This window comes from Canis lupus, chromosome 34, assembly GCF_011100685.1.
Source record: "Canis lupus familiaris isolate Mischka breed German Shepherd chromosome 34, alternate assembly UU_Cfam_GSD_1.0, whole genome shotgun sequence".
NCBI lineage: Eukaryota > Metazoa > Chordata > Mammalia > Carnivora > Canidae > Canis > Canis lupus.
This window is the reverse complement of record NC_049255.1, coordinates 19,381,100-19,405,789: the sequence shown is the minus strand read 5'-3', so window position 1 is coordinate 19,405,789 and position 24,690 is coordinate 19,381,100. Positions and strand designations below refer to the sequence as shown.

At 45.7% G+C, this 24,690-nt stretch overlaps 1 protein-coding gene and 1 long non-coding RNA gene across 2 annotated transcripts; one reads left to right on the top strand and one right to left on the bottom strand.

Moving 5' to 3' along the window:
- Positions 1-5,277: 5,277 nt before the first annotated feature.
- Positions 5,278-13,068, bottom strand: AHSG (alpha 2-HS glycoprotein). Its single transcript, XM_038583641.1, has 7 exons — positions 12,751-13,068; positions 10,413-10,523; positions 9,955-10,039; positions 9,414-9,577; positions 7,837-7,938; positions 6,636-6,719; positions 5,278-6,002 (listed from the first exon to the last, which is right to left on the bottom strand). Exons 1-7 carry the CDS (start codon positions 12,961-12,963, stop codon positions 5,664-5,666), a joined length of 1,098 nt encoding a protein of 365 aa, XP_038439569.1. The 5' UTR covers positions 12,964-13,068; the 3' UTR covers positions 5,278-5,663.
- Positions 13,069-17,399: 4,331 nt separating this feature from the next.
- LOC102154514 lies at positions 17,400-24,483 on the top strand. The gene is made up of 4 exons (XR_005383851.1): positions 17,400-17,801; positions 18,275-18,348; positions 19,107-19,187; positions 24,297-24,483. It is a non-coding gene; the product is annotated as an uncharacterized LOC102154514 (long non-coding RNA).
- Positions 24,484-24,690: the final 207 nt, after the last annotated feature.

Sequence of the window (24,690 nt, the reverse complement as noted above, 5' to 3'; positions counted from 1 at the left end):
GAATATAATGGAGGAAACAATAGAGGTGATGAACACATTGTTGCCCATTCCAGTTATAGCAGAGCTTGTCTCAGTGAGGACCAAAGGCCACAGAGTCCTGTATGGACTTTGGGTAAGGTGAGACTGGGGGAAAGGATGGCAGTGACCTAGTGAGGGAGAGGCCTCGTTTCCTCCAGAGATTGCTGCTGTTTCTTGTATCATCCCGTTGCCTGCCCTTGAATCACCAAACTACTGCTTGCTCGTTCCCGGCACTAATCCTCGCAGGCCCCACGTGCCCCCAACAGAACCCCTTTGGCTGTCTGTCCTCTCTCAGCAGTGTCATTGTCTCTGTGCTCTTGTGTCCTCTCTTGCAAACAGACATACCATCAAGTATCCCTGTTTTGCCCAAATCTTTCTTTCCACTGTGCCTTCTGAAAGACCCTTTTAGTAAATAAACCTCCATATGTTACCAGCCTCGTCATTTCCCAGGTTCAACCCAAGGAACAGCTGCTCCATAAAAACTGTGGAATAGCTGCTTACATCTGGTTAACATTGGCACCATCTCCATTTCCCAGTGCTATTCCTGGGAGGGTTAGGCCACAGTGCTTGCATAAAACCTGTTTCTTTGAGAGTCATGCCACATGGTTTTCATGCCTGAGTGCGTGCACATATGAATATGCCTACATACAAAATTAGAATCATATGATTGTAAAACCCGCCTTGTCATTTCAAAATATATGATGAATATTTTCCTACGTGAATTGTTACATTTTTGTAATATGATTTTAAATTTCTGTGTAGTAGTCCATCCATGAAATGGATGTAACAAAATTTAGTCAGTCATCGTTACAGAAAATCTATGTTGTTTACAATTTTTGCTCTTTCAGATAATGCTGTGATAAACATTTTATGTGTTTTATGTGAACATTTTAAGCTCTGGAAGGCCACGAGAAAAGGGTTAGAGTCACTACCTACTGAATGGAGATTTTGTGTTCTCTCTCTATATATATACATATATTTATATATCATATAAATATATAAATATTTTGTATATATATTTATTATACATACATATACAAATTCTAGTAAGTCAGCATTGTATTTCACATATCCCTGGTGGTGCATGGGGGTTTGGGTTTGGGGACCCGGGTAGGGGGTAGGGAAAGAGCCAGAAGCAGGAGGAGCAGTATACTCTAGTACCAGCAATATTTTATGAAAGCAGTTAACTGGGAAACAGTGCTAATAGTGCTATATTATATAGGTTACATAATCTTGCTTTAAATCTTAAAGACTAAAAAAATAGAATTTACCTTGTGATGAATGAAATTTTAATTTTTGGGTGACTGGGCATTATGGACCAAAATGGGGAAGATGCCAGGGATGGGACTCAGTTTGCAAGAGAAGCAGCTGAGGATTGCACATAGAAAATAGTTATATTTTACAATAGTTAAATTGCATGATTTTGAATCATGCAAATTTTAAATAGTGGGTTAGTAAAATAGCAATAAAGTCTCACCTTACATACAAAATTGAAAACAACTTGAATTCTCCAAATTTTAAAAATTAGCCAAAGATGGAATATGTTTTAAGTAAGTACATGGTAAGCCTTGTTTATGACATTGCCATATGACTGTTCCATGAAAGAGAAATACCCAGCACCCTTTGTCAGTAGCATGGAACCACATTTTTTTTATAAGCAGCAAAATTTTCATGAGTGATTTTGATGACTGCTATTCAGTTAGTCTGTTTGATGTTATTATAGTTTGCAAATATTAGTATCATCCTAATGTTCACCAAATATTGTTAATTGGTGACGGTGGTACAAGTACTGGAAAATACATCTGAAATGAAATAACCTTGGAACATGAGATAGATGTGATTAAAAAGCCACTAAGAAGGCAAGTAAATGAGATACATGCAATGCTATTAATTTAGGAGAGAACAGTCTGAAAAATGTTAAAGAGGATGCTGAGAAAATATAGAGTATTCATACAAAAAGACATGCTGTAAGTGCAGGAGATATAACAGCTCCATAACTCATCCTCTCTAATTTATGTTTATTTCTATGAGGAAAATTTTCTCAAATACGCACATTTTGAATAATGCTGAGTCTTTAGGTATGCATCTCTTAGATAAAATAAATCACATAGGAAATTGTTCTAGGTGAATATAAGTGAGGAAATCCTGGTGACATTTGGAAATGAAATGCTGAAATTAAAAAATAAGACCCAAACTGGAACTGTAAAGTTATATGCGAGACTGAGAGTTTAAATCATGAGACTTGCTCAGGAGAGAGTACACATTTAAGAGAAGGTCAAGACATAATCTTCTGAACTCACCAAGTTCAGAGGACAGGAAGAAAAGTAGGGAGGAAGGACCCTTAAGAACCTGGCATGTGTCAAGAAGGTTCCAAGCATATACTTCTAGCATCTTATTGAATCCTCGCTGTTGCCCTGCCAGGCTACTGTGTACACCTGCTTGTAGAATGAGGGCAATGAGAAGTGAGAGGTGAAGCAGCTTAGCCCAGGTCACTCAGGTCTGTCAGATTCACTGCTTTCTTGAGAGGCATGAGATCAAGGCATGGGTTAGCCTGACATCGAAAAATCAACTGCAGTGGTGCCTGGTGGCTCAGTCAGTTAAGTGGCCAACTTTTGATTTTGGCTCAGGTCATGATCTCAGAGTCGTGGGATGGAGCCCCATGTCAGGCTCCAAACTCAGTGGGGAGTCTGCTAGAGATTCCCTCTCTCCTTCTCCCTCTGCCCCTCCCCTGCTCATGAGCACACACACTCTGTCTCTCTAAAATAAAAAAAAATAAATCTTAAAAAAACAAAATGAAAAAGAAAAGAAAAATCAACTTCACATTTTCAAGACAGAGAGGAGAGGCGTTGAGGTAACTCAAGTGAAATGAACCAGTGTCCTCTGCCTCGGTGAATGGCATCACCATCTACCCAGTTTGCAAAGCTACAAATCCAGGAGTCATCTTTCACTTCCCTCTTTCTCACCCCCACATCAAATTCATCAGGAACTCCTAGGATTTCTACCTGAAAACTACATCATAGCTTCACCACATCTCCTGCCCACCACCTTACCCTAAGTTATACATTATCTCTCCCCTAGAAAGCTCCAGTCTCTTTCTATCCTGTGGCTGTTTTTACCCAGCTACAACCTCTTTTCCCTACAGCAAACAACAAATGAATGCTATTGATATTCGGGGCATTAGCTAATCACTATTCGTTGTTGGAGCTTCATTACTGGGGCTGACCTGTCCATTTCAGAGTGTGTATCCTTGGCCTCTGGCCAGTAGCACCCCAAGTGCCTCCACTGACTTCCAAACATCCCTCTGGCGGAAAGGTGATACTGCTCAGCCCCACCTCACCCATCCCCAGGTTGAGATCCATGGTGGCTGGGTAATCTTTTAACATAAATCAGATTATGTCACTGACCTGGTTAAAAACTTTTGTGGTTTCCCATGGCACTGAGACTAACACCCCAATTCCTTCTGGGGACAGCAGAGCTGTTCGTGACTGCCCCTCATCTACTTCTTCAACCTCATCTCCTAGAGCCCATCTCCTTCTCCTCTTACCTGCACGGTCCAGCTGCTTCTCTCATCCTTGGCCACATCAACCTGTCTCCTGCCTCTAGACCTTTGCGCCTACTAGTCCCCTGGAATAGCTAGCTCATCCTTGGGCTCTCCTTGATTGGCTCTTCTCTCTTCAGACTTAGGCATTAGTGCTGCTGTAGGTGTGAGGCTGCCAGTGACCATCCTAGCTAAGATTGAAGGGAGGCTTTGCTGAGAGATGGAGGCAGGGAACAGACAATATCTTTTGAACCCCCAGATCCAGCTGTGTCTTAGGTGGGACTCATCCATTTGAATTGCCAATACACAAAGCAGTAACATTTCCCTTTTATTTCTGTTGGGTTGGGTATCTACCACCTGCCCTCCACGTGCTCCCGCACAGCAACACCTGTGTGTAGCCATGGTGGAAAGCGCCTGAGTCTTTTTTAGTGCTGGGTACAAGTTGCTTTTTCAGGGTGCTCTTGCGAGCTCCCTTAAGCAAGGACCAGACGTGCTCAAACCCTCCTGTTCCCAGCTTTCTTCTAAATTCTCTCTCCCAGCATCCTGCCCCACCATCTCTTCTCTTCTTCTCTCTCTTCCCATCTTTTGCCCTAAATATGCTTTAAAATCCTCTTTCCGGAAAAGGAAATCTTCCCTCAACCTAGTTACCCTTTTGAATTACATCCTATCTCTCCCACTCTTAACCAACAAACTGCTTAAAAGAGAACGCATGAGCCCCTCCCTCCATTTCCTCATCATATACCACCAGTCAACCCTCTGCAAGTAGGCCTTTACTCTCATCCTTTTGGTGAAACGGCATCTGTCAGTGGTCACTATGACCTCCAGTCAACTAACCCGTGGATTTTTCTCAGCCCTCAATCTCGTTGCTCTTTCTGTAGCATTTAGTCCAGCTGATCGTACCTTCCTCATCTTCCCTGGGCTTCTGAGATACCCAGTGGTTTTCCTACCTTCCTGGCCATTCCTTCTGGTTACTGGAGTATTGGCAAAACCTCTAAGCAACAGTAATAAGATATCAAGGCTTGATCTGGTTTCCTTGATTCAACTGAACTCACTCAAGAGATTGTTGGCCTCACCTCCTTAAAATTCCATCTGAAAGGACTTATCATTAAGGTTACTCAGAATAACCTAATGGTAGTAGACAGTGAAATTGTCTAGACACCATTCTGTAATAGGAACTGTTTATTTCTTTATGCTGAGTACTTGGATAGTACCTACAAATGTCCACTGGATTTACCTGCCCAAGTATCCCTCCTCTATTCATACTATAAATCAGAGCTTTAACTTGAGGTCTTAAAATGGATTGGTTAAAAAGACCAATCTTCTATCATGACATGAAGTGTATACAGTACAATCAACATAAATAATGAAGAGATATAATTAAAATGAGGCTTCTGTGTTAATTACCAATCTCCCCTTACCTGGATATTGGGGAAAACCAACGGTTGGCTTGTACAAAGTTCAGGCACTGTGTCCTCCTTTAGCAATATTTTCTGACCCTCATGAAATGAAAAGGATTATTTTGTCATAAGGAAATGGGCACGTCCAATGGCTTATGAGCAGGTCTTGGTCTAATTTTTTCCTGGGCATAGTAATACAGTGGAGTTTTGTTTCATTTTATTTTTATTTTCACTTAGATTTTGCTTAGGGATTTCTGTGATATGGTTATTTTGAAGACAGATCACATGTGAGCTTGGAGGGAAGAAGCAACAATCACGACCACATTTCAGCTTAGAACCTTCTTTATTAAGGAAGGTCTTCAGTCACTTTCATTAACAAGAAAATATGAAGTTGGCAAGAGCACCTCTCAAAGTCACAGTTCCAATTGTTTTTGTGAGGTCAAAGAAGGGAGAGAACACAATGGTGGTGGCTTAGCATCAAAACAATAACAATCAAGTTGCCAACCTTATTATACCTTCCATGAAACATAACATTGCCCCTCTGCTTCCATTCTCTGAAGAATGAAGAGAAGTTGGGATTGAAGACTTGATATTAATCTAGACCTGCATAGCACCTGCTTCGATAGCAAACAAGGCCCCCACCCATACCCAGACTTGGACAAAATGGCGGCTATGTTCCTGGGCCAAATCTCTTCATCTCTGACCTACATCTAGATCTTGAAATGTCTGATTCTCCCTGGGCAAGGATGGACCACTGGACCAGCAGCAACAGCAACGTCAGGCTGCACCACCTTGGGTACTTTCCCCACATGGAATGCTTCTCCTGAGGCTGACTCCACTGAGGCCACACCCATGAAGGCATGACGCAGGTCATAGTGTGCCCGGTGCTCTGGTAGGGGTGCCTCGGGAATTGCTACCACCACGGGTCCTACCACCAGGGCAGCTGCAGGCAGGTCAGGTGAAGCTTCAGGCACAGTCACACCTGGGTCTGCCACAACGGTAGGGCCCACTGCTTCGGTGCCGTCTGGTTGGGGCTGCGGGATCAAAGGCTGGAGAGAGAATCATTTCTAGGTTAGCTACCTTTCTCCTCATAAGCAAGGCCACTCACACTTCTGGAGGGCCCCTACCCAATTCTCTCACAGTAATAATTTTTATTTGTAAGGAATCTAGCAAAAAAGAACTACCAAGGTACAAAGGATTGCCTGCAGAGCCATGAGGGAGAGGTAACTAGCCTATAATAGCCCCTTTCTTACCAACTGTCTTGGTATCAGTGGACTTACATGTATATCCCACAAGACGATCACCCTGCCTTATAGCTTTGACCAGCAGCATCACCCTGCTTGTCATCTACGACTGCAGGCACTGGGAGCTGTTGGGCGCCAGTAGCATCTGGCTACCTGTGTAAACTCAGAATACCACGCCCAACCCCCTGTAAATAGAAATATGGACTTGTCAACCTCACACTAGCATTGGCTCTGTCCTAAAGCCACTAGCTCGTGGGAGGGGAAGGCATGGCTGAAATATCCTTTCATTTGTGGCTGATTCCATATATCCAGGGCAATTTATATTGTGGGACTCAGAAGGACAGGGCAGCAAATGCCCCATAATTACTAACACTTCATAAATGTTAAGGGATCATTGTATTCTGAAGATGAGGGCAGGTATATCCATGATGTCCTTACCTGTGTTTGGAACACGGTGCAGGTCACTGCAACATCTTCCCCACCAACCTTCTCTGTGAGTGTTGCCTTACAGAAGCCATATTGCTGCCCACAGAAAGAGAAGAGTTATCTGAACTGGTTTCAAAAGTGGATTCTCTCCCCCAGTTTCACTGACACTCCAAGTCAAAGGAAAAAAACTTAAATTCTAATTCCCTAAAATTTTCCCCCTAAAGTTTCTAGTTTCTGCTTGTAGAAGATATGCAATATATATAATTCTAAATAGAAGGTAGAAAAATACAGATATGCTTTGAGATTCTAAGAGATCACCCATAAGAGGCTCCTGGGTGGCACAGTTGGTTAAGTGGCAGACTCTGGGTTTTGGCTCAGGTTGTGATCTCAGGGTCATGAGGTTGAGCCCCTCATTAGACTCCAAGCTCAGTAAGGGGTCTGCTCGAGATTCAGATTCTCTCCCTCTCCTTTTGCTCTTTCTGCTTGTGTTCTCTCTCAGAGAGAGAGACAGAGAGAGAGAGAGAGAGAGAGATCACCCATCATCGCAGAAATTGTGGTGACCCAGAACTTCTGTTAACATACATGTATTCTTTTTTAAAAAAATATATTAAAAATCATTTAGAAATCGGGATTATTGTGACTATTCCATTTTGTATCCTGTGTTTTTCACTCACTGTAATATAACATTTTCTTATAACACTCATTTTTCTTTCAAAACTTAATTTTTAGGGTCTGTATAATTTTCTATTTTAAACAATGACCCCCTCCTGTTGGACATTCGGGTCTCTTTTGGGTCATTTTGAATCAATAATAAATCATCTTATTAGATACATTTCTGTCAAACATCTCTGATGATCTCTTTAGGCTAAATCCCTAGAAGTGGACATTACAGCATCAAGGGACTTAAAAGATTTCATATTGGAGGTGTACCTAGAAAATCTACAACACGCTTCTGGCAGCCGGATATGACTTGGCCTAGTGAGGAAACAGCCTCTATCTCTCTCCTGACTCCAAGGACGCCCAGTGGGGGAGATGACTTGGTGACAGTTCTTAAGCGAGGAGATGACACCACAGAGGAAGGCCCAGCATAACCCAGCCCCACAGGGAGGGATATTTTTCACTGTCATCTGTTTTCCACGGCCCCAAGACACTAGCTCTAAGAACGCCCTGTTCTACGGCCAGTTTTGCCATCGCCATGGCTTGGCCTGCTCACCTTTTCTGCCAGCAGGTTGCACTTGGCTGGATCTGTGACCTCTGCAGCAACACAGTCTGTGGCAGCCACTGCAAACTCCACATACGTGGAAGGTGGAAGAGGCTGAGGAGAATACATGAAAATGTTTATGAGGCAACATGACTTGACCTGAAAAGGCGGGGAAGCCGAGGCTGGAAGGCAGCAGCGAGGGCACCGATGCTGCACGCTCCAGGGAGTGCCACTCGTGTGGACCACTCTGAGCAGCCAGGAAACACAGCCCCAGTGGCTGCCACAGGTCAGTCATTGTGGCACTGTGTTCCGAAGCCCCTGTATACAGAGGTGAAGGAGGTACAGGTATCCACTGCCCATCATTCAGGGCAGAGCTGAGCTTTCAGAGAGGAAGCAGGAACCCAGAGGGCCCACCTTAATATTAATTTCAGATTCAATATATTAGTTTTAGTACAATACAGCGATTCACAGCCTTCCCTCTAGGGGGGAACTTTAGGACTTGGAGTCCTAAAGTTCTGGTTACTCCACGATGGGGCAGGAAAGTGGAGATGAACACCTCTCCCACCTATCCTATCATATAGAGCATGATCCAATGGAAAATCTAAAGAAAAGAAGAGAAGACACCTGTGCTTTTCTCTCTTGTACTATATGGGTGCTTACAACGATAATGTGTTTGGTATAAAACCTATTACAAATGTTGTGTTTGGTATAATAACATAACCAATGTTATTTGGCATAGTCTGGGGTGAGGGTTTCTGAGAATCATGTATTCTGGTTAATTAGAATCACCTTTCATGTTGATGCTTACAACAGTAATGTTGCCTTTGGCATAATACATATTACAAATGTTGTATTTGGTATAATAACATAACCAGTGCCATTTGGCGTAGTCTGGGGTGGGGGTTTCTGAGAATCATGTATTCCGGTTAATTAGAATCACCACCTACACCTAGAATGCATTTCCAAGGATGCCATGCCTGGGATCCAGAAGACCAATTTTCTTAAATATTAGAATTCTGTTGCAGTCAAATGTGCTAAATAATCCACTGTACAATGAGATTTTTTTTTTTCCAACGGTTCAGGAGGCCCTTTAGGACCTTGCCGCTACATGCCCACCTGTGTAAGCAGGCTCCTACCTCTGTGAGTATCAGTTACTGAGGATCCATTCGCATCAGTGCTGCAGGGTAAGGACGTGGAACCCCGTGGATGTATAGCAAGTGCTTCTGGATAACGCGGGGACGGTCCCCCACTGCACCGCAAGCCAACTAGGCCTGAGGCAGCCAGGCCAGGCAGAGGCTGGCTGTTTCATGTTAGGGTGACACCGCGGAGGAAGGCCCAGCATAACCCAGCCCCACGGGGGTGACCAATGCTGTAGGGTGGCTCCGCACGGGTGACAGGCTGACAGTTCCTGGGACCCTGGTGACCCCCGGTGTCCTCACACCCTCATACCCCTACGGATCCTATCTTTCCCCGGTCTCCCATCCCCCGCTGCCCCTGCACCTGCTGTGTCCCTCCCAGCTGTTTTAGCGCCCACATTCCCCAGGTGCCACCAAGCTGCCCAGAGGTCTGTCCTGAGGTCTCAGCCCTACCGTCAGTTGAGCCCTGGAGACTTCCACAAGCCGAAAATAGGAGCCGTTGCTCTGAGCGTTGAAGGCGGTCAGCGCAGCATCCACGGCGTGCACCACCCTGGTGTCGTTCAGCGGCGCCAGCAGGGGACACTGTGGGCACACCTTGCGCACGTCCTCGGCTGAGTCTACGCACACAGGAGAACCGAATCTGGGTTGTCCTTCTGTTCTCCGGGGGCATTCTCCCCACGCCCTGCTTATTTTGAAAGGCCTGGGACAGGCTCCAAAAGGCTCCAGGTGCTTTCTCTGCTGCTCACTAAATCTTCAGGTGGCTCCCGCCCTGCCGACTTTTCTGCAGGAGCCCCTCTCAACAAGGGCAATTTTCACCTCCAATGACAACCGTTCCTTAAAAAGAACAGGTTCACAATGCCAGCTCCCAGGAAATCGGACTCCTTCTTTCCCCACCAACAAAGTGGCTAAAACTTGCTTACGTTGAAAACAATTCAGGCCCCTTCCCCACTCTCTCTGCAAGGTACAAATAAGAAAAACTCATCATCATCTCTACCTGGGCTGGAATCGCATTTTGCAAATAACACGGTAAACTGGCCATCCTGTTTCAGCAGCCGGAAATCACAGTCCCCTTCCACAGCCTGGAGAAATAAACCCACGGTGAGGGCTCAGGAGGAGGGCTGGCCTTTCCTTTCTGGCTGGGAGCCCTGGGGGTGGTGGGTGGGGGGTTCCTCAGACGTGGTTGTCCAACAAGCCTCATGAAGTCACCTTGACTGAGTGGTATTGAAACATGATGCTCTCTGGTTTCGGGAAGGGCCTCAACAAGAAGGTTGAACTGCTGTAAAAACCAGCCCCAGGGAAGGCAGCCTCAAACAGTAATTCTAGCAGCCTCACACTGGCTAGCCATGAAGACGGGCTGGGAAGCTGGGTGAGACGGGTCTGCACTTTGCAGAACCACCGGGGACCCTGGATGGCTGGGGCACCATCCACAGTCACCCTAAGAGGGACACTCACATGCTGCATCTGCGGCCTCACGGAGCAGTTGGCCAGGGGCGTGGGGTCCAGTACATGGCAGGTGGTTTCCAGGGTGTCTATTTCGAGCTCAAACACCTCTCCCATTGGCCGCTGTGGAGACACAGAATGAAGCCGTGAGCAGCCTATTCCTCTGATCCCATGGAGTGAGCCAAAGTACGAGCCCCCATTGGGCTTGAAGTCAGCTCTGTTGGACAGGTGGGGGGAAGTCCCTCCTGTTAGTTGGCACCTCCACCCAGTGCTGCCCTGGCCTGTGGACAGGACGACAGCCAGGGCTTCTCAGGTCCTCCCCTGTTGGCTGGGCAGGCTCTAGATGGTGTTTGCAAGGAGGAAGGGACCATGGGCTTGGGCAGGTTGCTGGAACCACAGTCATCATTCTGAGCTCTCTTTGGAAGCTAAAACTGAGCACTGATACTTTTTTAATTTTTAAAATTTCACCCTTCAAGCGATGCTTTGCAAAAATCAGCTTTGGAATTTTTTTTCAATCAAGTGGCAAAGTAAGGTGGCGTAGGCTAATACCTACTGTCTCCTCTTTCTCTTCTCCATCCCTCTCTCCTCCCTCTACTTCTTTCTGCCTTCCCTCTCACCTTCAACTTCCCCTCTGCCCCATTTTCCTTTCCTTCCTAAAGGAAAATTGTCCTTGGCTTCTTGTTCTGGGGCTTGTTGAGGCCTGGATGCCAAGGTGCTGCTCTCTACTGTCCCCTGCTGGGGGTGAGGGGGCACAGCGAGCCGCCCTCTGACCCAGAGGAAACTCAGAAGGAGTAGCAGGGAAGGCAGAGAGAGCTGGGGCAGCTTGGTAAGTCCTTGTAGCTGTTCCTGGCGTTTCGTCTGTTTCTGTATCCTTTCTCCAAACCCTGGAAAATCCAGAAAGTACAAGTATGCTTTTTAAAAAATTTTAGTTCGGCTCTGCTTACCTCTCACATGGGTTCTGGCTGAGTCACTAGTATCCAAACCTCCTCTCCGGGAGGAAGCTGTGTTTTATGATGTGCAGACATGCCCAAGTTGAACTGCCTGACAACACGCAGGGCTGCAGTGAACAGGAGCCTGGTGCTCCCTGGTTGCTCTAGCGAGGCCCCTCTCAAGCTCTGCCGTTAGTGAAAATTGCAATGTCTGTTCATTACTTTCCCTCGAATATACACGTCGTGTGTTTGTTTTTCCCCCTGAAGTCATTGGTGTTTCCTCCAAACCCCCACTGTGCTACAGTATGGTTGCAGCAATCCTAAAATCCATCCTGATTTCAAATATTTTGTCCCATTGTGAGATCAGGTGTTAGGGCAGACATTCTGACATTTACCATATCCTCCCCTCTGGACTGTAAATTTCTTGTGGGCACTGTGTCTTTCTCACTTTTGTGTTAGGTTGAACCACTAAAATGCCAATATTTGACTGCTTTTAATATACAAAAAGAGCAATTTTTTAGGGTTCAACTTGATATCTCATGGCACCTGCCATGGTTCTTACTCATGGAAGGCTTAAAATCAATGTTTGCTGAAAGAATTAGCCCTCCTCAGATATAAAAACTAATTTCAAAATAGACAGTAGACATACACCTTTTCCCCACTGCTCCAAATCTCTCAGCTGACCCCAAGGCATATTTCCCAGCTTAATCTTTATTATCACTGGCTTCAGACTATACTGGTTACTTGTCTAGTATGTGAAGAGGTAAACCCCATTCGTTCGACATTTCCTTCTGGGAGGTGGGTACCTGTCTTTGGGAGGTAACTTGTGTAGAGGAAAGAGCATGGATCTAGAATCAAATCCCAGCTGGACGCTTCCAGATTATATGATCCTGAACAACAACAAAACGCCCTAATATGTCAGACGCTTGGTTTCCCCTCATGTAAGGCAAGGTCCATACACAGCCCATGGGACTGGGGGACAGGAGAGGTAAGGAGATGGTGTATGTGGAGGGGCCTGGCCACCTAGTAGATGATTGTCAAATGCTAGTTTCATTCATTCTCAGTCTCCATCCAGAGAAAGCAAAGAGAGAGAAGTGATTTCCAGTCAACTAGAATCCTGTATTTTGTGCATATAGTTTTTCTAGCAAACCCCACTTTCTCCCTGTGATGTTCAGAATATCATTTGAAGACTTTTCTTGTCTCACACACCTCCCCGCCCCCATCCAGCACCCTCTGGAGACCCAGGACTACAGCCCAGAATGCCTCTGTTTCCCCACTTGCCCCCTCCCTCACTCCTGGGAAGAAACCAGAGAATTTGGCTCCCCCTGCAGTTTCATTGTGCTCAGAGATGTGATCTTTGAGACATGCAGTTGAGCTCCACACACAGGTTTTCTCAGCTCATACCCAGCAGGTTCACTTACCCGAGGCCACACCTTCACTTTGTCAATCTGGTTCAAGGTGTGCTTGTAGCCTCGAAGAACGTGGTTATTGATGTAGTCCACAGCCACCAGGGCTGCTTGCTCTGTTTCTGGGTCATCACAGTCCAGTTCCCTATAAACCAGAGCTGGCCCCACTGGGACAGAATGGCAGCCCCAGAGCTGAGCAAGGCAAAGGAACAGGGCGAGGGACTTCATGGCTGCTCCAGAGAGGCCCTAGCAGGTAGGCAGATGGCTGGAAGCTTCAGGACAAGCCCAGGTGCTCTTGCTCCAAAAAGTAGGCCGATGGAGGGCCGAGGGCTTTATTTATCTGCCGGAGCCTGCTGGAGGAATTGCATAAGGACGTGGGATGATTTCTGTTCTGGTTCCAAGTAAACCCCTGCAAACATCAGCTCTGGAAAAGCAAACAGGTTAGGACATCACTGGTCCCCAAGAAATCTGCCAAAGTCAATGCTGCTGGGGGTGGGCGGAAGGGGGTGGAGATGCTCCAAAGTCGGCTTGGAACGTGGAGGAGATGAGGTTTGCACCATGGCGAGGAGGGGCCCGCACCACCAGCCCCATTGTGCTCTGAGTTCAGCAGCAGAGGGAGCACTCCCTACTGGAGCAGAGCATGTGGAAGGGGGGAGGGTGGGGGTAGTGGGTGGCTGTGAGGGGAAAGTGGGGATAGGCAGCAATGTGGTAAAATCCTCTAATGTCAGCAAGAATGATCTCCTCCTGGAGGGAAAACAAGTCTTAGAGCTGTAGCAAAGATGGAGATGATCTAGAGTGACCAGGAAGAGTTATGGGAGCTGCTAAGGTCTTGGGTAAGAGCCTTGAGGAAAAGAGGGAAGGAAGGGAGAGATTGCTGCCCGCAGTGTGGAACAGGGGTGAGAGAAGGGGCTTCCTGCGGCAGGGCTGGGTGGGGCTCTCTACCCCCTCAGACCACATTGCCAAGGCCTTGCACAGATGGGCACTGACCTGGGTCTCCTGGGTGGCTGGGTGTAACTGGGGCCCCCAGCCAGTGCACAAGTGCCACAGAGGGGAACCCCAGTCCAACAGCCACTTCTCTGGCAAAGCTCTGGGTTTGAGTCCTTCACTGCAGGCTGAGATGCTTTGGGGGCAGCTAAGAACATAAATGCCTCTATAATGCCCTTCGCAGCCTTAGCAGAATTAGAGTGAGTCTTGATGACCAGAGCACAGGGCCATGGTGTTGGTTCCAGGCAGTGCTTGTAAGTGGCTCTTGACAAACCCTGGAGTGACCTACAGGAGGGTGGGCAGGACAGTGAGAGGCTTGGAAAAAATCATAGAAAGACATGGCTTGGTTTAGCCCAGAGCAAAGAAGCCCTAACATGAAGATCCCACATGTTCTTCAAATATTTAGAGTTCACCACTGTGTGTGGATGGATCTGTTATGTTCTCTGATATTGAGAATGACATTTCATCTTTAAAAAGGAGACACTTTCTACAAGGAAACTTAATCATATGGATCTGCTGGGAGTTGAAAGGTAAGCAAGGGTGAAGTGAGATATAGGGCCAAGAAGGTAGATGTAAGGGTGTTTTCCTAGTTATGCCCAGGTGCTCATATGGTCCTATGGAATCTTTTTTTTCTTTTTAAGATTTTATTTATTCACAAGAGACACACAGAGAGGCAGAGACATAGCAGAGGGAGATGCAGGCTCCCCACGAGGATTTTGATGCGGGGCTCCATCCCAGGACCCCTGGATCACGACCTGAACCAAAGGCAGATGCTCAACCCCTGACCCACCCAGGTGCCCTGATCCCATGGAATCTTAATGACAGAGGCTCAGAAGCTGTGGTTGGGACTCCAGGTTCTCTCTGAGAGTGAAGTCCTTGCTCTTAGGGACCCACAACAAGCTCTGGTCATCTAGCAATATGATCCTCAGGACCAAGGGTGACTTCCCACTCCTCTTATGCAACTTTGTGTGGATGCAATGCTTTTCTTTTAAATAATGTTTTAAGATATAAAATATGGTCATTACTAAAAATTTGAAAAGTCACAAAAATGTGTGCAGTGAGTACACACTTCATATGCCATAAGCTCAGGTGTACAAAATACTACTTTATTGGCCACACACACGAGTCTGAGCCCTCTTTTGTGAAATTTAATCTAGTCACTTATAGGTAACCTGATTTCCCAGGTGCTTGGTTGCAATCCAGTCCCATTTAGGTTTGCCCCTTACGCTTCTTCTGCCCCCCCCTCCCCCGGGGTTAGAAGGAAGCCTGAGTGGGGAGGGGAAGACTTCTGCAAATACCACTTTCCTTTATAGTGGGGCAGAGACTGATGTCTGCCTTTGCAGCTAGGGTGTGCACTGGCCCCTTCTGCCGGGTAACCCATCTCCTCTGGCGCCCAGGTGCACCCACCTGCATGTCCACCCACAAGCTAAGATCCTGCCTGCCCCCATTTGGTCCATAGCAAGACATCCCTCCTGCATCCTCTGATCAGGGGTCCCTTTGTCTCAGCTCTGGGACCCTTTCTAGACCAAGGGCCTTTTTCTTAGCTAAGCACTGCCCTCTTGGTTAACCTTGGGGAAACTTGGCTATTTTGTCCACCCCGGGTATGGGGGCTTCATGAAGCTGCATCTAAGCCCGTCTGCCCAGGCACTGCAGTCGTGATGGCTCTGCCACTGCTCTGGTGCCATCTCGCTATGCAGGAGACTTTTCCCTATGATGTGATGTCTCCCCATGCTGCCCATGAGTCCCCTCCTGCCCCCCACGCCTGAAGCGAGGTTCGGGTTTCCTATGCCTTGGGATTCTCAAACTCTTCTGGGGGTGGTTCTGCAGCCATCCCCGCCTCACGGTGGAGAGGGGGGTGGGTAGGAAAAAAGTCCTGTTGGATCATTCGTTTTGATCATGTTTTCTTGCACTTGGAGCACTTCTTTTGGGATCTTCGTTCTTAGATCTTCCATCGGTGACAATTTCTAAAGCACGAGGTATTGTTTTGTTTCACTGATGCTAGAAAAACAAAGCCTGTGGTAAAAGAGCAATTGATACCTCACTTATCATCCTATCAAAACTCATCCACAATCTCATTACCCAGAGGTCAACAGTGCCAATGTCTCTTTTTCTTTCCTTCTTTTTGAACAGTGCCAATGGTTTGTCATACAGGTGTTATCCCCATCTTGTGTGTTTTTTTCTATACAAAGAATTATTTTATGTATAATATAATTTAGACCATAGTGCATACACAACTTTGTCTTCTTTTTCATTTAACATTGTAACATGAGTATATTCCCACATCATTAAACGGACCTAGAGAACATAATGACTGCCTGTGATTCTCTGGCGTGTGTCATAATGTATGTAACCACTTGCTTACTATTGGGCATTTAGCCTCTTCTCAGCTGATCATTATCGTGTATGAGCAGCAATGAACTTTTGTGTTTAAAAATCTTTGGCTTTCTAGTTCTTTTCGCAAGAATGATTCTTTCTAGTAAAATCAGTGATTCACTAATAGTTTGGAAATGTTTAAAGCTCTCAGTTTTTCTGGCCAAATTGTCTATGGGGAAGACTATGCTGATTTATGTCTCTACCATTCAACCGGTGTAGGTCAGCTTGAGTATTGTTTCTTTTCTTCTGCTACTGTTTCCATTCTGACTTTTGTGAGAATTCAGATATGGGAAAATCCTCAGAACTCTTTTTAAATGTATTTTATGACTATCTGTGGTTATATCTCAACTATTCCATATGTCTAATACTTACAAACTGAAATACCTTTAGAGCCAAGCTGAATAAAATTGTCCCTTGAATTTTTTTTTTTCAGTTTCCTTAGATATAAATGTCATCATTTACCTACTGACAATGAAGAAGAAAAGAGACGATGTTTTGGTATGTTTTCCAAGAGACTTATAGCAAAGGGTGTCAAAGGGAGGCTACAGGTACTTACTGTGCCTGTTGGCACCAATTTCAACCTTGGGAAGATTTTCATATGCTAAATGCATGCACTTATCAGTGACCTTGGGTTAGTCTCACTCACCTGGCTCCCATTTCTTTGCATGCCAGTAGGGGATGGGTGTTTACTCCATTTTCTGGTCATCAGTCTCACTATTTTAATTGCTCATCTGTGCATTTATCTGTGAGGCCCACATCACTGTACTAAAACAATATTCTTAACATTTACACTGCATCTCAGAGTATTGAGGTTATCGGAGTTTTGTTAAAGCAAGAAGAACAGGCCCAAGGGCCTAAGGGCCAGAAGAGGGTCAACAACCTGCAGGACGTGGCAGCAGAGCGCTGGGCAGAGCTTGCTGGGTGGAGTCCCCATGCAGCTGGTGGCGGGGTTCTCAAGATGGCAGCTAGGATGGCTCCAGGTCCTCTGAAGTGGTCAATAGGGCTCTCCACTAGGGCAGCGATGCATCTGAGATATTCCAAGGCAGATTCCGCATTTATAATTACCAACCAGAAGCCAAGACAAGAAGGATCACGGCAAGCTGAGGTCAGTTGCTGGGGGTTGGTTGTGTCTGGGCCCTGCAGGCAGACACAAGTCTTAGAGGGGAAGGGTAGAGCTAGAAAGGGGTGCAATACCAAGTCAAGCTTTGAGATCTGAGGTGAGAGGCAGAAACTCAGCCTCTCACAAAGCAGAGCATGACAAGTGTACGTCAGCAGAAGCCAGAGGGACAATTGGTTTTCGAGGGGAGGAGGTGACAGTGGTTGGTGCTTTAATCGCTGGGCTGGATTTCTGGCTCTGCCCTTTTTGATACTTAAAGAGCCTAGGCCCTGAGAGGCCGAGCATTAGTTTCTGATAAGCCTGGTGTTTCTTCATTCATATGGGCAATTGAACAAATGTTTATCGAACACCCACTATCTGTGATATCAGGTGCCTGGATGCAGAGTGACGAGAAGACACAATCTGCCCTAAAGGAGCTCACCTTGACTCATGTGGCCCGGTAACGTCTGATCAGCCAAGAAGTATAGATTATTATATAAAAGTATCATAACGTTTGTCTTGTGGAGACAGACTGGAATTTATTTCTGCAACGTAAAACATCGGTGGAATGCAAATTACCCCTGTCCAAGGACCCATCAGGGTTTTTGTGAAGGTAACTTAGCCCAGTTGCCCTGGGAGTGATTTGGAAAAGCCCTTTGTACTTGGTGCCAGCCCATCAAAATTGGAAGATGTGGGCCTAAGTACAGCATGGCATAATTTATTAAATCGTAGTGACCAGCAGTGATTACCTACTCCCTTTCTTTGGGTGGAGAAAGGATTCTAAAAGCTTTCCCCCAATCCTGCCTACAAAACTACGACCTGGCTCTGTAGATCTAAACCCTGAAAAGAAAGGGCATCTGAGGGGATCAATGGGGAAAGAGTAGGGCCTGGATTAGGGTGAGGCAAAGGAGAGGGTGAAGGTGCACAATTTAAGGAGGTGCTCATCCTCAGGGTTGCATCTCTTTGCATTTTATATCCTAGGCCTCTCCTGTTTACACTTTAGACCCAGCACTGGGGAAGGGGCATGATCTCAACCCAGCACAGAAAGAAAAGTTTGCACTTCATCACATCTTCCTACTGTTTCAGGGAAAGTTCTTTTATCACTCAGGGTGGTGATGGCTATGCGTGAAGTCCGCCTCAAGAACACAGTAATCCTCGGGGTAAGCTTTTCATTATCACAAAAGAAACTCCTGGGAACCTTCCATTCTCTTTTGTTTGAAGGAAAACTTCCTATATTCTTACTGTTACTGTGGCCTTGACACCCATGCAAACTCCCTGTCTCACAAAAGACAGAGTTAACCACTGTAGGGTCAAAGAAAAGTTGGGGAGATTGGGCTTTCTGAGGCTGGAATAACTTCTCCTCAGGAAAATATCATCTTCACTAAAAATAATGTTAGGGACTCCTTTTTCTGTGGAAAGCATTGTGCTTTTATTGTCATAACTTCATGGGACCTATTCTATTCTCATCTTTTCCTCCTTTACAGGAAGACACAAGGGCTCAGAGAGGTTTTTGCAACTTGACCACATCAGACACTGACGAAGCCTGGGTTTAGCTCAATCATTTTTTTTCCTATTAACCCCAAACCAAAGAAAGCCAAGAAGGTTGACTGGTGTGTGTTGCCTATAAGTGAGCAACTCGTTATTCTTAATAATAGAAAACACGGCTATGTGTTGTAGTTGAAGAAAGGTGGAAAAAAAAAGAAAAATGTATTGGTTTTGGTTAACAATGAAAAGAATAAATTAGTTTATTCTCATAATTTCAGTCAGTGGAAAATATCTGGAAATCAGTTTTGCAGAAGAGACTTTGACCTATTGACTTTAGTGATGACTCAGCTGGTGTTGAAATTATCTTGACTTCAGGCTTAGAAGGTAAATAAAAGGTAAGTTATTACATTATTTCTGGTTAAATGTTTTCCAGGGGGATGCAAGTCAATGCAGAAAATCACATCCATTTCTTCTACTGGTTTCTGTCATCACCTTTTGAGATCTTCAAAACAAGGTGAGTAGTACTTTCAGACAAGAAGCAAGATGAGAGGCGAAACGATCATCTTCTAATGAGGCCTCTGCTGTGCCTTCTGGGGCTCTTGAACATGGAGATGTTCAGAAGAGCTGTGCTTTACCATTGGAGGGTCAAATGATTCTAGGGAGGCCACTGGAGTCAAGTAACTCATTGCACCTTAGAAAATGGGGGCACTTCTTTATCTATCATGTAGATCCCTGGGGTTGGAATGGCTCCTCTCAACAACGAATGAATATCTTAGATTCTGTAGATCCATTTATTGCCTTGAATAGAGTATTCTCTGGACACACATTCATTAAATTCAAAGCTATTTCTTGGACACCTATGTTGTGCTAGGTGCTAAGGATGCACAGATGGGAGGTACAGTTCTTGTCCTCAGATGGTCACCACTGGGTCAGGCTCTACAGCACTATGTTGGTTATTATGAACACATGAGAGAAGTGTAAGCTATTCCTGCCCTTGGCCTGTGTTAAATCCTGAGGAATGCAATCCCTGAGTTGGAAGGGTTCTTACACTATAGCAATGTCTTTGTCACTTTTAATCTCATATTCCCAGCACCTGCCTCCTGCCCAGCACAGATTGCGCCCCTCATCCATGACCACTGACCAAGAGGTTCTAGGGCAGGTTCCCACTCAGCTCAGAGGCACCCTTCAGTGTGTGGTGTCTGCTTGAGGACATTTAGATACAAGAATCTCTCCACCACACTGGCAGTCCATCCTATTGTGGAATCACTCTAGTTACTAGGAGGCTTTTCCTTTATATTGAGTCAACACTTGCCTACCTTATAACCTCACCAATGGACCCAGATTCTCCCCCAGGATCTACATAGACTAAGTCAATTCTCTGGTCTGTATGTTGGGTTTTAGGTATTTAGATACATCTACGTTGTATCCTGCCACCCTTTTCTGATCTTCATCATCTCTTTATCATGTACTTCTCAGGTGACTTAGTTTTGAGACTACCTCATCACCTTATTGAATAGGGAAGTCTGGCACCAGTGGTTAAAAATAGGATGAATCATCCTATGATTGGGGGTCAAGTGAATTTCATAGGGATCTGAGTGGAGATGGACTTGTGCATGCACCTGTGTGCACAGGTGAAGGATAATTCAGCAACTCCTAGGTGAGGAGATAGGCCACTTGCCACTCATAGGATAGTAGGAGGATTTATCCTGGTTTCTAGGGGCTTATCTGGACTTTCAACCAGAGTTACAATGAGACCAAGAAGCAGAGAGGCCATTCTTTTCCATAGATTGCTTTGATTAGACTTCTTGAAAGTTGAGAGGGAAAATGTATGAGGCTAGTTAGCAGGAGACCTGTCAGAGTGGAAAAAGTTTCCATTCATCTTGAATCTGACAAAGCTCTCCGTTGATAGCATGTCTTCACTACTTGATATCTGATCTGTAGAAGTCATGTAGTGATATGGAACATCATTGCTTCTGGTGCTCTTGTTAGAGCATTAGAAGGCCACAATTTGAAACATAGAAAGTGCCAATCATAGGGCCAGGGAAGGTAATGTGGGCAACTTTCTCTTTCTATGTTGGGTTGTGCAACACGCAGCCAAATCATTCAGCAGGTTAAGCAACAATTGAGCCTCCGGGACTCAGATTCTAATGGAGTCTAAGGCAGTGTGAGGATGGATACTAGCAAGAAGGTAAAACTGAGTAAGATGGAGAGGGGCCAGATTGGCTGGGGTGGGGCAGGGACAGGGAAGACATGGGAGCAGTGTAGCTTGATTAGGAAACCTATATTTATTTTTATTTTTTATTGGAGTTCAATTTGCCAACATATAGCATATCAACCAGTGCTCATCCCATCAAGTGCCCCCCTCAGTGCCCGCCACCCAGTCACCCCAATCCCCCGCCCTCCTCCCCTTCCACTAGCCCTAGTTTCCCAGAGTTAGGAGTCTCTCATGTTCTGCCTCCCTCTCTGATATTTCCCATTCATTTTCTCTCCTTTTCCCTTATTCCGTTTCACTGTTTTTTATATTCCCCAAATGAATGAGACCATATAATGTTTGTCTTTCTCCGATGGACTTATTTCACTCAGCATAATACCCTCCAGTTCCATCCACGTCGAAGTAAATGGTGGGTATTCGTTGTTTTTAATGGCTGAGGAATATTACATTGCATACATAGACCACATCTTCTTTATCCATTCATCTGTCGATGGGCACCAAGGCTCCTTCCACAGTTTGGAAGCCTACATTTAAAGAAAGGACTGACCCTGGTGCCATGATTTACTAGCTGTGTGACCTAACTAGAGATTTGATCTTGCTAAGCCTTAGCTTCTTTATCTGTGAAACATAGGCAGTAAAGCCTGACTAGTAGGGATGTGGGAAGGATTTAATGAGAATGTTTGCAAATTCTCAGCCTTGGGCGGTACACAGTGAACTATCAATAGATGGGGGCTCTTAATAAACCCAATGGCACAGTGGCACTGAATGCAAAAAGTGGTCCCGTGGGGGAATACAACGAGACCAAGATATGGTCTCTGCCTTCAATTAGCCTATACAGAGGCAGCATAGCCCAGTTACTAAGAGTAAGCACTCCTTAATTTTATCATCTTTGGCAAATTCCTTAACCTCTCTGAGTTAGTTCACTCATCTGTAAAAAGGCACAATAATAGCAACACATACTTCAAATGATTTGATCTTGCTAAGATTTGATCTTGCATTAAGTGAGATAGTACACTTAATATTCCTGCATCAGTTAAGTATCTATATTACCACTTAGTCACAAGAAAGAAATAGAACAGGTGGAGAGTGTGACTGCATTTTTTGCATCAGCATGCTGGCAGAGAGTCATGTGTTGGCAACATCTGGCAACAGGAAGGAACAGAAAGACAAAGGGAGATATAGTGGTGTTGTGGAAAACAACCAATGGATTCTTCTCTGTTCCTGGTGCTAGTGGCCAATCCAGAAAATCAACAGGGCAGGACCTAAGGACAAGGGGCAATAAGCCTAGGGCTGAGTGGCTGGGGGCTCAGGGAGCAGTGCCCTCAACTAAGTGCTAGAGAGGTGGAGTGCCAGACATGTAGATGCTGGGGAGCCAAACTCCGCTCAGGCAGGGCGGGCAGCTCAGGAGGTTCCCTAGGAGGGGACTTGAATAGCCATTTAACCAATCACATTTGTTAAGTGGGCATCACAGTTTCCCCAGAGTGTCCCAGTGTAGTCATCTGGCCAGCTAGCTGGGTGAGTATCCCGTGCAGTGGTGTGGGGCTTCGCACTTTGAAGGGCCCTGCACTTGATGTAACGCTCTGCAGTAGCCATCCTGAAAATTCTTAGTCAGTTTTGAACAGGGAGCCCTATGCCTTCACCTTGCATTGAGCCAGGAAATCATGTAGCCGGCCCTATTAACTGTAAGTGGTACATAAGAGGAATCCAGTGCTATCAGCATTCACAGGAGAAGGGGAGACTCATTCCCAGCTGAGCGTGGGCAGGGGAGAGGAAAGAGGGAGTCATGGTTGAGGACACATTTTGAGTTTGACCCTGAAGGAAAGACAGGTTTCAGACAGGTAGAAATGAGGGTATGGCTGTCTGGTTGGAAGAAGTGTATTGGCCAAGTCAAGAGGTAGAGATGGGTTGGCTGTGTTTAGGGAATGGTTAGAACCCTTGTAAACGTGGAGTGCCTGTTCCCGAGGGGCTCACATGGACTCCTTTAAGGGCAGTGCCATGCTCAGCTGACCTTCCAGAGGGCAGCCTTTTTCCAAGGCCTTTCTTAGACTTTCTTAGACTTTCCTCCAAATTCTGCTAGTTGCCTGTCCAACTAGTAAGTGAATTCTAGTCATGTTACTCATTAAAACCAGAAAGAAAAAAAAAAAAGAAAAAGAAAGCAAGGGATGGGGTAGGGATGGGAAGAGGCAAATATAACAAATAATCAAATAGAAATTCTTAACTAAAAAGAATGGCTATTGAAATAAAAAAATAAAAATACTTAAATAAGTAAAATAATAGATCAAATACAGACCAAGAGAAAAATTCAATCTGGAATCCCCATGGTCTAACTTATCTTCTCTCTGTCTTTTATGTCTATCTTTCAATGCAAATTCTGTGTAGGGATTTGCATAGAAGACAAACAGTGGAGGTGGAATTCTGATCGGGGTCCATGTCTTGTCCTCTGCCCACTACCCCACATGGCCATGGCCCCCATTTTATTCCATGGCACTGGGTTGCCCCAACCAGAGGCCTGGGGTGCCCCAGAAAACAGTGCAGGTGTTGGCATTTATAAGATTACCTAGAGTCATACCCTGGCAGCACAGATAAGGGACAACATGAAAGAAAAAACATAGTTTCTCTTTTAAACATCTGTTTCTTCCTCGACCTTATCCTAAAATTGGCATTTAAAATTTTCTTTCTGTGAACACATGGATCGTGAATGTATTGATTTTGTTGTATGCCAGTGTGATTTGCATAAGTACTAAGGTTGGCCACTTGATCAACATGCTTTGATTTTTCTTTGATTGATTTTTCGATTTTTCTTTTCCAATATAAATGCCCCATGGTTTCTAAAAGTTGGAGCTTCCTCTCTTAAATTAAATGGGACAGAGTTACATAGATAGCTAGTAGGTTTTGTGTGGCTCCAGAGCCTCAGCTTCCTCCTAGGCTGTGTTGCCGTGTGTCTGAAGACGGGTGGGATAGACACCAGGACACCATGTGGAGGAGGGGTGGGGGCCCTTCTGGGGCAGAACCCACCTCCCCGGAGCAGAGCCAGGACTGAAAGGCCTGCCTGGTACTGAAGCGTCCTCCCTGGTCAAAGGGAACAACAAAATATTGTCTGTCACTGAGCTCTGTCTCCCGCCTGGCCCTGCTTTGAACTCATTATCTGAGCCCTATTATGAGAAAGAACCGAAGAGGGGCTGTCCCCAGAAGACCTCAGGAAGTTTAGGCATTTCTGTTTCGATGCCTGTTGACAGCCTATAACATAGAAAAGCAAAGAGATCTTCCTGAACTGTCCGCATGGAACTCACTTCGGCCCTGGGTGCTGCTCCATGACCACCCCCAGGCCAGGGAGGGCGGTGCCGGCCAAGGGGACAAGGGTGGGGGTGCCTGGGGACAGGAGCCCTGAGTGACAGCAGTGCTCTCCTGCAGCCCGTGATTTGATCACCGTGAGAGCAAACGGTGCCCTCTCACTCCAAGTCGCTAATACACGGTATTATTTTGAGAAGTGAACAGAGAAGATGACATTTAACAAAAGACATCTGGGCGTATCACATTTAAAAAGGAATAGGAGCTGGTTACCCAGGAAGGTTGAAACCAGCAGAGACCACGCGTGATCAGGAGCTGGGGGTGGGGGGGTGGGGGTGGATGGCAGCATTATCTCTTTGTATAAAATCCAAAACTAACAGTTCAAGGTTGATTTACTTTCTGATGTAATAAAATGTAGGTCTAAAGTCAGTTTGTTGTTCTTGTGGCTTCTGTCCATGAGCTCAAAGACAAGTCTGGGGAAACATTACTGACGGGGGAGCCTGGGACAGGGTGGGCT

Excerpts from the sequence above, each read along its gene's own strand:
- AHSG (XM_038583641.1), bottom strand. The coding sequence starts at position 12,963 with ATGAAGTCCCTCGCCCTGTTCCTTTGCCTTGCTCAGCTCTGGGGCTGC. Across the intron at positions 10,040-10,412 it reads TGAGGCCGCAGATGCAGCAT|GCTGTGGAAGGGGACTGTGA; the intron begins GTGAGTGTCCCT and ends TTATTTCTCCAG. Across the intron at positions 6,003-6,635 it reads GCACCGTGTTCCAAACACAG|CCTTTGATCCCGCAGCCCCA; the intron begins GTAAGGACATCA and ends TTCTCTCTCCAG.